Raw genomic sequence first — 13,131 nt, 5'->3', positions numbered from 1 at the left:
TAAATCTTAGCAAAGATTGGATTTTTACAAACCAGCATCAATATTTTCAATTTAATGTCACTGTCAGAGTAGCACAGCATATTGATTAGACCAAAGCCCACAGAGAATGTCAAATACAGCTCTGCCTCCCTAGTCAGAATGTTGTAGCCAGAACTTCTCACTGTGTTTTTAGAGGGATGAAATCAGCTAATATAGTAATACATACTCCCTTATCTGCTATTAAGGCAATATTTCTATAATACATACTCCCTTATCTGCTATTAAGGCAATATTTCTAAGTCCACTTAACTAGACTCAGTCTATTTGCTTTTGTCTCATTAGTTCTGTTATTCTGTTTCTAGGTTACTGGAATTTGATGGCAGGCATTTCAAATCCTATATGCTGTCCAAAATAAGAATTAATTGCCTGGCTTGAGTATAGAAATTTTAAAGAATCAAGACAGAAGAGCAAATTTGTGGATAAATCTGATAAAAAACAGAATTTAATTGAATCAGGTAAAGCAATTGTCAAAAACCCATCAGAACGATGATGAATAAGAACAAGAGAAACTAAAAAGATATATTAGACACTTTAAGAAATGTCACTTACCCTTAGTTCTTCTTTCGTATTGAAACTATCAAGAAGTTGTTGATAATGTCTATCTGTCATTTGCCGTAACAGGGACAGGAGACAAGCAACAAACTCTCCCTAATTGAAAAAAAAAGGAAGCATGTTTTTTAGTAAGTACATAAAAGAACATCAGTAACTTACCTTCAACTGATCTCAAATAGAACACTTGAAAAGAAAACCCACTATGATACAAATTTACCCTATGATGTTGTCTTAATATAAATTAACCATAATATTACAGTCAAATTTCTCCCTGTAATGATTACCACATTTACTTGGTACACATGCATTTTAAAATTTAGAGTGGGGACTTTCCTGGTGGCACAGTGGTTAAGAATCCGCCTGCCAATGCAGGGGACATGGGTTCAATCCCTGGTCCAGGAAGAGCCCACATGCCGTGGAGCAACTAAGCCCATGTGCCACAACTACTGAGCCTGCACTCTAGAGCCTGCAAGCCACAACTACTGAGCCGCGTGCCACAACTACTGAAGCCCGTGTGCCACAACTACGGAGCCTACGCGCCTAGAGCCCGTGCTCTGCAACAAGAGAAGCCACCGCAATGAGAAGCCTGCGCACCACAACAAAGAGTAGCCCCCGCTCACCACAACTAGAGAAAGCCCGCACGCAGCAACGAAGACCCAGTGCAGCCAAAAATAAATAAATAAATAAGTAAATAATGAAAAAATAAAATAAAATTGAGTGGATTTTTTTTTTTAACTTGGGTGGAAGCTTTTCAGTAGGGAAGTAACTCCACACACTTAAAGAAGATAAGGTACTGAGGCTCCTGACCATTTATTAAGCATTTACTACGTCTTCGTTCATTATACTGTTTGAGCCTCATATCAGTGTTATAAGGTAGGGGGTATAATACTAATTTTTTTCTTTTTTTAAAAATTGAAGTATAGTTGATTTACAACATTGTGTTAATTTCTGCTGTATAGCACAGGGAATGCTAATTTAAAGAAAGTAAAATGTAGGTTTGGTGGGCTAAAAGACTTGCCCAAAGTCACACAGCTAAAAACTGGCAGAACTGTAGTTATTCCTGGGGTTTTCTACTCCAAAGCTGTTCCTGTACCTTCATGCTCCATTTTTGAATTCAAATGACCTTCTCCAGCTCATCAGAGTGCTCATCTGCTGACTTGTTGGGTGTCGAAAAAGCCATACATTGCATAATGTTGGTTTCAATCTCCTTTTAAGAACACTTTTTCATATTCTTTTCCATTATGGTTTATCATAGGATATTGAATATAGTTCCCTGTGCTATACGGTAGGACCTTGTTTATCCATCCTGTATATACTAGTTTGCATCTGCTAACCCCAAACTCCCAACCCACCCCCCCTCCATCTCCCCTCCCCCTTGGCAATCACAAGTCTAAGAACAATTTAAGTTAACTGTGATCCTTTTGTGCTTGGGTGTTATGTGATTGACTCCTACAAAGTCCAAACCTTAAAAATTAATAATGAAAAAGAAAAAAAATATATAGCATCCATAGATTTGAAGACTTATACAATTGCTATCACTTGCATTTCCTGATGCATTTCTAACTTAAAATATGTTTTCAATGCAAACTTTTTTGCTCAGCAAAGAATTTATCTACTTTTAGTTACATTTAAAACAATACAAGCACAACAGGAGAAGTAACCAGTGGTAATTGACTGTGGATTTAGAGAAATTCAGTTTAATTGGGAATTGGTTTCTTTGAGTTTACATGGAAAAAGATTATAGGCTCACATGTAAAATCTGAGACTAAAAGCCCTGAGTAGTCGGATTTACCAAGAGAGGCAGCTAAGTCAGGACAGTCAAACGTATCCCCACCAAGGCCATGGGAGGCCTGAGGATGCTACTTAATGGCCATATCAGGGTAACCAGAGATGCAAGCTGGCTCCTTGCATGTGGATAATCATCTGCAACACACAGATATGACAAGTAATTATCCCTACATACTTTTTAGGGCAAATACTTAAGAACTAACCAGTATGGGCTAGCAGAAATACCGTCTAAGTTCAACATATTACTTTGTTAATGCACAAAGGAACCCTTGATACTTAACACAAGAAATAGAAAATTTATGGGCACAATCATGAATATTTTAGTGTATGTGTATGAAGAAACAACCCAAGGCTAGGAAGAAACTACCTGAAAGGACTGGGAGCTCATACATGACTGATGCTCATATATGACTGAGAATAGTGTTTATTCTCACCAGCCAGACTGAAAAATCCTCACTATTAATAGGGCATCAGGGCATCAGTTAGAGTACTAAAAGTACTCTTTTCCTCAGTAGTGGGGAAAAATTACTCCTAGGATAAATGCTGCTTTGATCCTACCTAAAAAAGTTCAAAAGCAAGACCTGAAACAATCTAACAGTCCCCAAAAAACTGCCATCTTCATTCCACAGCAAAGGTCAAAGATATTTTTTGGAATTAAAAAAAAAATTCACCTCCCAACAAGGTAAAATTTACAATGTCTGGCATTCAATAAAAAATTGCTAGCCTTACACAGAAATAGGAAAAAATGATGAAACAAATGAGAAGAGAAAATAATCAATCAATAGAAACAGACCAGAAATGACACAGATAATAGAATTAGCAGTCAAGGACATTAAAATAGTTATTATTACTGTATTCAATATATTCAGGAAGCTTGAGGAAAGACTGAACATGTTAATTAGAGGCATGTAAGATTTCAAAAGGAACCAAAATAAACTTCTAGAGATGAAGATTGTCATGTATGAGATGAAAATTCACTGAATGGGACTAATGGCAGATTAGACTGTGGACAAAGAACGTCACCTGCCATTTCAGTATACCAAGGCTGCTGAGTCATCATCTACGACAGCCACCCCTGATGGTGCACCCTGAGGGGAATTCAGGATGGAGAAAACAGGATACTGGTCCTAGATAGTTAAGATGCACATAAAAGGAATAATTTCAATAAGCCCAGACTCTTGAATCTTCTTATATATAGAAAAGCACTAAAATCATTTACTTGAGATGTCTGTTCTTTGTGATTAGCAATAATCTTTTGATGTTCGACTACATTTTTTTTTTCTTTCAGTAAAAACTCCTATATATCCTGGTTCCTCCCTTACCTCTTTGGGACAGTCCCTCAGAACTATCTGAGAGGCTGCCATCTGGGGCTATACTCCTCAGTAAGTCCGCTGAATAAAACATAATTCTCAACTTTTAGGTTGTGCATTTTTTTCCAGTCAACCGACAATAAAGAAGAAGACAGCATAATAGATATCCTCCAAAATGAAACAGAGAAAAAGAAAAAACTAAAAGAGAAGAAAAAAGCACAGTGAACTCTAGGACAACTTCAAGTAGCAAAATATATACGTAATTGCAGACCTCAAAGAGAAGGGGTCAGAAAAAGTAGTTGATGAAATAAGGGGAAAAAATTTCAGATTCTTTGAAAAGCATAAACCTATGTATCAAAGAATTTCAACAAACCCTAAGCAAACAAAGCATGGAAAAAATTACACCAAAGCACAACATAGTAAAATTGCTGATAGCCAGTAATAAAGAGAAAATCTTAACACCAGTCAGAGGAAAAAAAAGAGACATTATATCCAGAGGAAAAAGATAAGGATGAGAGATTTCTCACTGGAAACAATACAAGCTAGAAAACAGTGAAGCAACATCTTTAGAGTACTGAAAGAAAACAGCTATCAACCAAGAATTTGTTACCCAGTAAAATTCTTTCAAAAACAAAGACAAAATAAAGACTTTTCAGACATCCCAAAACTTAAACAGTTCACCACTTCTACTCATCATTATAGTGAAGGTTCTAGTAAGTGCAATAAAGCAAGAACAAGAAATACAGAAATACAGATTGGAAAGGAATTTTTAAAAAGCTGTCTTTATTCACAGAAAGCATATTGTGTACAAAGGAAATGCTACAGAATCTACAGTGAGCTACTAGAACTACTTAAGCGAGTTAATCAATGTTTAAGAATACAAGTTCAGTGTACAAAAATCAATTTTCTGCATAATGAAAATGAACAATTAGAAATTGATATTTAAAATAATATAATTTATAATACCATTAAAATATGAACTACTTAGTGATATATATGACAGAATATATGTAAGATCTGCTAAAAGCTACAAAAACTTGATGAGAGCAATTAAAGATGACCTAAATAAATAGAGAGATATACTATGTTCATAGACTGGGCGATTCAATATTGTTAAGATGTTAACTCACTCCAAATTGATATATAAATTCAATGCAATCCCACTCCATATCAGGTATTTTTGGGGGAAGAAAGTGACAAGCTGATTTTAAAATTCATATGGAAGTGCAAAGGACCTGGAATAGTGAAAACAACTATGAAAAAGAACAAAGTTAAAGGTCTTAGACTACCTGACTTCGAGACTAAACTATAACACTATGGTAATCAGGATACTGTGTTAGTGATGTCAAAACAGAAAAATAGATACACAGAACAGAAAGCCCAAACCAGAAACAATCCAAACGCCCACGAACAGGTGAATGAATAAACAAATTATAGCATATCCATATAATAAAATACTATTCAGCATTAAAAAGAAATGAACTACTGATAAACAGAGTAACATTGATGAAACTCAAATAATTATATTGAAGAAGTCAAAATGCCCTCCTCTTCCCCCATTCCCCCCAAAAACCAACAACAATAACCACATACTGTATGATTCCATTCACATAAAAATCTAGAAAATGCAAACTTATCTATGGTAACAGAAAGTAGGTCAGTGGTTGCCTGGGGATGAGGTAATGAAGAGGGGCAAGAGGGAGGGAATACAAACAAGCACAAAGAAACTTGCGAGAGTAATAGACATGTTCATTATCTGGATGGTGATGAAGGTTCACAGGTATATATATTATGTCAAAATTTTATCAAACTGTAGACTTTAAACACATGCAATTTTTTGCATGTCAATCATATCCTAAACTTTAAAAAATAAGACATTATGACAATATTATCATTTATGGAATGGCACTATGTGTAAGTTGCTGTATTTTGATTATATTATCAGGTTTATCCCTCACTAGAGCCTTGTTGGGTGGACACTATTAACTTAACGTTACAGTGAGATCTGTTAAAGTTAATAACATATTTATCCCACGTTCTGCAGTCAGAAAATGGTGAAGCTGGGGTGTTAACCTAGGTATCTCTGGCTCTTCTTCCTGCTGCACAGACTGATTTATTTTATTGAGAAAATATAACTGAGCTTGGGGGTTATATTTCAAATGCAAATAGGTATAGAAAAATCTGTCTGTTGATAACCAATGTCTGTACCTTTTAGCCTCTCTTATGTCTTGACATGAAAATGTAAATCTAGTTGTTAGAAATGCATTCAATGTTTCATCTCTTAGTTTTTCTACATCCTATCTACACTGTCTCCAATGCAGCTACTAGATCAATATTCTTAGAATATTTATTTCAACATACATTCTGTGAATAGTGAAATATCTTAAATGACATTCTTTTAAATAATTTTAGTAATAATAAAAATTATTCAAAAGTGAATAGACTTTCATTAAATCTTTACAGTCACCATACCTAGGAGAATACCTCTCTGAATCCATATCACTACCTATTTATATCTGTCACATCTGGTTTAGGCCCAATGCAAACAACTTGTCATCCTGATATCTAATCTTGGCATAATTAAGACATGTTGTCAATCCCAATATTTACTGTACAATGTCATTTTATTTATTCACTTCATCAATTTAGGAACTCCAAGCACATTTAACCCTGTTAAGAGGCCTTAGACGTCCAATATTTTACTGACATATTTTTTACCCATAATGTAACTTTGCTTTTAAGAGATTTTTAAGTGTCTACATGAAAACCCTAGACTCACAATTTATTAAAAAGAATAAATAAAAAAACACTGTTGGCCAAGATTCACTTCATTTTAGTGTTGGAACTTTTTTATGTACAAATCACCGTCAGAAAGAACTCTATGCTATAGTGGCTTGCATCTATTTTACAACTAGATTTAGCATCCTGGTCATTTCCACCAATAACTGTGAATAATGTTATTAGACGGCTACAAGAGTCTTCAAGAAACCTTCTATTATACATACCCACAATATTCCCTAGAAACATCTCACAGAATTCTCCTGCCTTCTTCTCCTTTCCCCAACCACAGCCCATGGTGCACAAAAACTTTCAACAAATGCAGAGTACGTCTTAGACGTGGCTCCTGCTGAACTGAGTCATCTGCACTATAAATGGTATTGAACAGAATTATGTGCAAAGAAAAGAAGCATTTATCACTTGTAAGGAACTCTGGAGTCCAATTAGTTTGAGGATGTGAACAAACAGCCATATATGCCTCTTTATAAAATCTGCTTCCACATACAATTAGATCTTTGAAAGGAACCGATTACAACGGTGCTGCTTTTTTTTTTTTTTTTTTTCCAGCTAGAGAGAGTATTTTAAAGCTAAAGATCAGTTGGTAGAAGAACAAAAAGTACAATCCTTTTAGATACTAAAAATAAGGCTACTATTATCTGGAATTATGACAATAGCGGAAGCCAGTCATCCTGTTGGTGTTACTTGGGGGCAGGGTGACAGCCGTGGTACTCACAGAGAGCTGAAATACTTCACCACAACACACTGTGGGACCGACTTTTACCTACATTATGTCTGCTTATTGTGGGCACTTTTTCTGTAAAGACTGAAGGGTGCTCAGTGTAGGACTGCCAAGTAAAGACTCCCTATTCAGAAAGCCTGTTCTCTAAATAAGAGAAAATGATGAAGAAATTTAGACAGGTCTTCAGGGCCCAGAGAAATGACCTTGTCAATGACCAGAACATATTTCTCCCCATAGAATTCGTTATAATGTAAGCGCTCTTTACAGGAAACTGTCCTGTCTGCTATAAAAGCAGGAAGCCTCTTTTCTTGTCACTTAGCAAAGCTATATTGTAACTAACTTTTAAACCAGGGACCTCCATGCTCTACTCATCTCCAGCCCAAGCACACATTTCAAATCTTTTAATCACACAGTACCTTGCCTAACTTGTCAGTTCTTTCCGTACATCAAAGAAGTAGAAATGAAGAATAAGTAATTAACAGATGACCAGATTTCTTCCCTAGCTTTCCCTACAGTAATCTCCCGAACAGAATGTGTGACCAAACTGTATGAACAAGATAACATCCAGAGGAAGATCACAAGGGAGTTGACAAGCCTGCACATATTGGGGACGGCAATGACTCTGACCCCCATCTCAATGATGAACTGAGATTACTACCCTGTTTCCCTTTAAAACCTTTCATGGCTGAGCAGAATCTTCGCAGGTGGTTTTTGAGGGATGCTGAGTCCACCGTCTCCCCAGATTGCTGGCATTCTGATTAAAGCCACCTTTCTTTTCTATACTTGTGAGTATGTAATTGATTTTGGTTAATTCAGTAACAATAACGACAACAACACAGGTATTACTTCTGCAATAATAATAATAATATTATGGACCACTGTTGCTACCACAATTACTAATGGCTAAAATGTACTGATATTGTTTAAACACTTTTACAGATTTGATGAAACCCTCACACTAACTTTGAGATAAGTACAATTATTTTCTCTGTTTTAAAGGCAAAGAAACAGAAGCTAAAGATACTAGGTAACTTGCCCAAGAGCATGCACAGTTAATCAAAGGGAAGAGTAGTATTCAAACCAGGTCTGCCTGCGGACTCAAAAAAAAGAGCTTTAAAGCATAAAATCTAAGGTGCCAAACAATTTAAGTGCATGTTTTCTCGCAGAGTTCATCCCACATACCTAGAGTGAGCTTGGTTTTTCACACAGCAAGGGGCACAACATAGCTACGTGGGGGAAGGTTTCCCTTTATGTGATTTTCCTAAAATTGTAGCACACCGGACGATCAAACTGCCTGCTCAAATCCATCCATGAGCTTCATGCATTGCCTTCTCAAGTCTTAATTTGCACTGATTATTACACTGTGAAGCCCTACAGGCCATGCATGTCCCAGAGAAATTTGGCAGTTTCAACCCTGCCTATGGATACAAAGCCGTTTGAAAAAGTGTTCTAGCTTTTGACCTCGGGCAGTGTTTGACCACATGGAGCATTTCCTATGATTTTGTTTGTTCTGCCATTATAATTTTAGAATTGTTTTTGAGCTGTATTGCCAGGAAGCAGTTGAAATGTTACCATCAAAACCAAAATGAAGGAGCCTTTCTTCTGCTTTTGGGAAGATGGAGTATATATGTTTTTCCCAATTCCTCCTGCCAAGTACAACTAAAACCCCTCCATTATATATAAAACAAACAGAAGACGACTCTGGAAGGTGGAAAGAAAAGACTGGCTAGAGACCCTGGACCCAAGGAAGGACGTACTGCTGAGTTCTCTGGGTTTTCTTTTTGCCTCATATATCACACCCCTGGAGCTGAAGAAGCTGGCCGTCTTGAAACACCAACTACTGGAACGAAAATCCCCCCCAAAAGCCTATTCTCTTGGGCCAAGGGATCAGGAAATGGGCAGTTTAGGAAGAAAAACTTTTAGCAGTCATTGCTCTACTGCAGCTGAATTCTGCAAAACACTTCGGCCTTTCTCACACCTGCAAAAGCCAAATGGGAAGCCAAGACTTCCATCCTCACAAGGTTGTGATGAGGCATCCAACATCTCTCTCCAGAGCGGAGAGCAAGATAGGGAGCAGGTACTTTAATGACAACTGGTCTGTGTCAGTGAAGACGATGTGAGGAACCTGGACTTCTACCTCCATCTGGCCATAATGAACTGGCACCCAACCCCTTACCCTGCCAAGTCACGTGACATAAAGCCACCTGAAACAGGTTTAAATAAGATCCAGAGTCTTATGATACCAAAATGTCCAGATTTCAACTGAAAATCACTCATCACATCCAAAACCAAGATATAAAATTGAATGAAAAAAGACAAGAGATGTCAACACTGAGATGATAGAGATGTTACACTGAGATGATAGAGATGTTAAAATTATCTGACATAACTAACACAAAAATCAACTCAAAATGGTTCATGGACTTAAATGTAATATAGAAAACTATAACACTTTTTAGGAAAAAAGAACTAGGAGAAAGCCTTCACGATACAGGGCTAGACAAAAAGAGTTCTTCAACTTGACAACAAAAGCATGATCTGTAAAAGGAAAAATTGATAAACTGGGCTTCATTGAAATGAAAAACTTTTGCTCTACAAAAGACCCTGTTAAAAGGATGAAAAAAACAAGCTACAGAGTGGGAGAAAATATTTGTAAACCACATATTCAATGAAGGACAAGTATCTAGAATACAAAAAGAACTCTCAAAACTCAAGAGTAAAAAGCAATCCAATTAGAAAATGGGAAAATGACATAAAAAGACATCCCACTGAAGGGGATATATAGAAGGCAAATAAGTATGTGAAAGATGTTCAGCATAATCAGCCATTAGGGAAATGCAAATCAAAACCATGATAAGATATCCCTACCTACCTATCAGAATGCCCCCATCCCCTCTCCACTCTTCAAAGTGAAAACACCAAATGCTGACTATGGTGTTGAGAAATTGGATCATTCATCATACACTGTGTATATGAGAATGTAAAGTGACACAGCCACTAGGGAAAACAGGCCATTTATTACAAAACTAAATACGCAACAACCATACAATTCAGCAGTCATATTCTTGGGAGTATTTATCCTGGAGAAATGAAGCTTTATGCTTAGATAAAAATTTTTACACAAATGTTTATAGTAGCTGTGTTAGTAACAGCCAAATTCTGGAAACAACCAAGACGGCCTTCAATGGGGATAGTTAAACACACTGTGGTACATCCATACCATGAAAACTACTGACTAAGAAAAAGGAACAAATTATATATAGATACACACACACAATGACCTGGATGAATCTCTAGAGGATTATGCTGACTTAAAAAAAAAAAAAAAAGCCAATCACAAAAGGTTATATACTGTATGATTCTACTTGTACAACATTTTTTAAAATTAATTTTTTAAATTGAAGTAGAGTTGATTTACATTGTTGTGCCAATCTCTGCCGTGCAGTGAAGTGACTCAAATACAACATTCTTAAAAAGACAAAATTATAGAGATGGAGAATAGATTTTGTGGTTGTCAGGCTTAATAAGGAGGTGAAGATGGGAGGGAAGTGAGTTTGGCTGTAAAAGGGCAAGATGGGGGATTCTTGGGGTGATGGAAATATTCTGCATCTTGATTACATTAATGTCAATAGCCTAGTTGTGATACTGTTCTATAGTTCGATAAGAGATTACCATTGGGGAGACTGGAGAAAAGGCACATGGAATATCTATGTTAGTTTTCCCAACTGCACGTGACTCTACAATTATTGCAAAATAGAAAGTTCAGAAAAACATGAAAAGACAGAACAAAAAAATTCAAAACAAAAGCCCCCAAACTTTCAAACCCATAACGAACTCCAGTGGTTTTCAGGAAGAAATGACGTTTTGAGCATTTACTATGAACCAAATAATAGCTAAATACACAAAGCCAACCCTATGAGGTAGGCAGCATTTTACACATGAAATTCCATCAGACCATGAGAAATTAACTGCTTGCTCTTCTTTTCTTTTAATGAGGCAGTACAGCTATTACACATATTAGGAAGTTTTTTCATACTCTCTTTAACCTTAGTTTGTTAAAAGAAAGAATTTAACTTTACTTCCCAAACCCAGGGCTTGGCAGGATGAATCAGGTAAATCTTAGCTCTGAAAGCAGAGAAAATAAAATTCAATGCAAGATGGCCATCCTTAAACATTCAACTTTGGCAGGACAGCCAGGGTGGACATTTTATTTTTTTAAGTAAAAGCAAAAATTATTTTCATCAGGGGCTAGGCAAACATTCTTAAGACAGGGGTTCTGTAATGCACAATTTGTAAAAATAATGGCAAAAGGCTGACATTTTTGTAAATAATCTATATGTGAAAACTATAGCATCTACTGCCATTTTTGCAAATGGTATTTGGAAGAAGGTTCTTAATTAGACCTAAAAAAAAATGTTTGATCAATTGAACGTGAGTTTTAAATAGAAATCAATTCATGTACTAATCCATCCATCTACATATATCTCTCTCTCGCTCTCCACACACACATATAAATATATACACAAATAAACGATCACATAAATGATGTCTTAATATTTCTTATAAATCATGTTATATTAGATTCATAATAGTGGAGCTTGAAGACATCTTAGAAGCTACCAAGTCAAACTTTCTCAATTCATAGCTGAGGAAACTGGGCCCCCCTCACCCCACCCCAAATTAAGATTTTTACTAGTCATAGTGAAAATTTCAGAATCAGAACTCAGGACCCCTAGCTGCTATTGCTCCATTTCACTATTCTCACGTCCCCAAGCTATCTGAGGGATGAAAAAAACGAATGAAAATTTATCAAGAAGACTGGGGATTTAGAACCAGGTTAACTTAAATTGGGCAAAGTGAAAATAAACTGCGCCAATCTGGCCTTTCTGTAATTAAAAATATCTTAATCCAAGATCTTTTAACAAACATGCATCTTACTCTCATCCCCTAGTAAAATCAAGGCAAACTCATATACATTTGAAATGAACACAGATCAACCTCCCAAGGCCAGATTCCCCAGATTCTTAAAGCAACCCACCCTCAAAGCAACTAAGGCTTTACCAAGCACAACTATGCTGTTTGGTGTGCCATTTGCTTTATGGCCTCACCGTGACATCCTGGAACTGGAGACGCATAGTGGAGCCGGATGGCTGGGGTCGACTGGTGATCTCCAATATGGTCCTCAGCAGGATGTCCAGCAGGCTGGCCACTATCACATCTATTTCCTCCAGCACAGACTTTTCCTTAAGAAAAAAAATAATGTGTTCAGGAAATTGTGGCTTAAAGTATATATTAACCTCTCTTTACTGGAAAAGGGGAAAAAGCACATTTCCAAATAGAGAATCAAAGAGTCAGAGAACTCGAGAGCTTAACAGACCTGGACCTCCCCTAACTCACCTAAGTGAATGACCTTCGTTTATAGAAAACAAAGGGCACGGAGATGTTAACAGCTTATCCAAGAGCGTGCAACTCCACTGTGCAGTGGGTACCTGAGATACAAGTAAAATGATGGGGTGATGTTCTGGGAAGCACCCCAGACTAATTCAGAACACCAGCTATGTCACTAACATGGTGTGTGTCCCTGTGCAAGTCAGTTTGCCTTTCTGGGCCTGATTCTTCACTAAACGTCCCTCTTGGTTTTAAGAGTCTATAATTTTTTGATTTCAGTTTGTGCTTACATTTATTCTTCTCATCACTGGAGTTGCACAGGTCATTTTCCAAAACTCTATTTTAAGTGCAAATGACTATTTCCATAAAAATGATTTTTTAAAATCCCTACATGTAAAGGTTAGCAAACAGCATTCAGTCTGGGTGGATACTATTAGTTACAGACTGGACTTAATGTCATTGGTCATGGTGGGACTGCTTCCCCAAAGCAAAATTAGTACTATCTAAGCCCCCAGGACTTGAGAGAGAGATACAAAC

At 36.7% G+C, this 13,131-nt stretch overlaps 1 protein-coding gene across 4 annotated transcripts in view; it reads right to left on the bottom strand.

Moving 5' to 3' along the window:
* Window positions 1-13,131, bottom strand: part of DOCK4 (dedicator of cytokinesis 4) — a 484,849-nt gene that overhangs the window by 95,668 nt on the left and 376,050 nt on the right. For all 4 annotated transcript variants that reach the window (XM_067042314.1, XM_059074580.2, XM_067042316.1 and 1 more), the window contains 2 exons: window positions 12,315-12,449; window positions 589-687 (listed from right to left, as the gene is read on the bottom strand). In XM_067042314.1, coding sequence (XP_066898415.1) covers window positions 589-687; window positions 12,315-12,449 — 234 coding nt within the window. The remainder of the gene's footprint in view (window positions 1-588; window positions 688-12,314; window positions 12,450-13,131) is intronic.

The sequence above is a fragment of the Kogia breviceps genome, chromosome 9 (assembly GCF_026419965.1).
Source record: "Kogia breviceps isolate mKogBre1 chromosome 9, mKogBre1 haplotype 1, whole genome shotgun sequence".
NCBI lineage: Eukaryota > Metazoa > Chordata > Mammalia > Artiodactyla > Physeteridae > Kogia > Kogia breviceps.
Note: the sequence above shows the minus strand (reverse complement) of the source record. Positions and strands in the feature narration are given on the sequence as shown.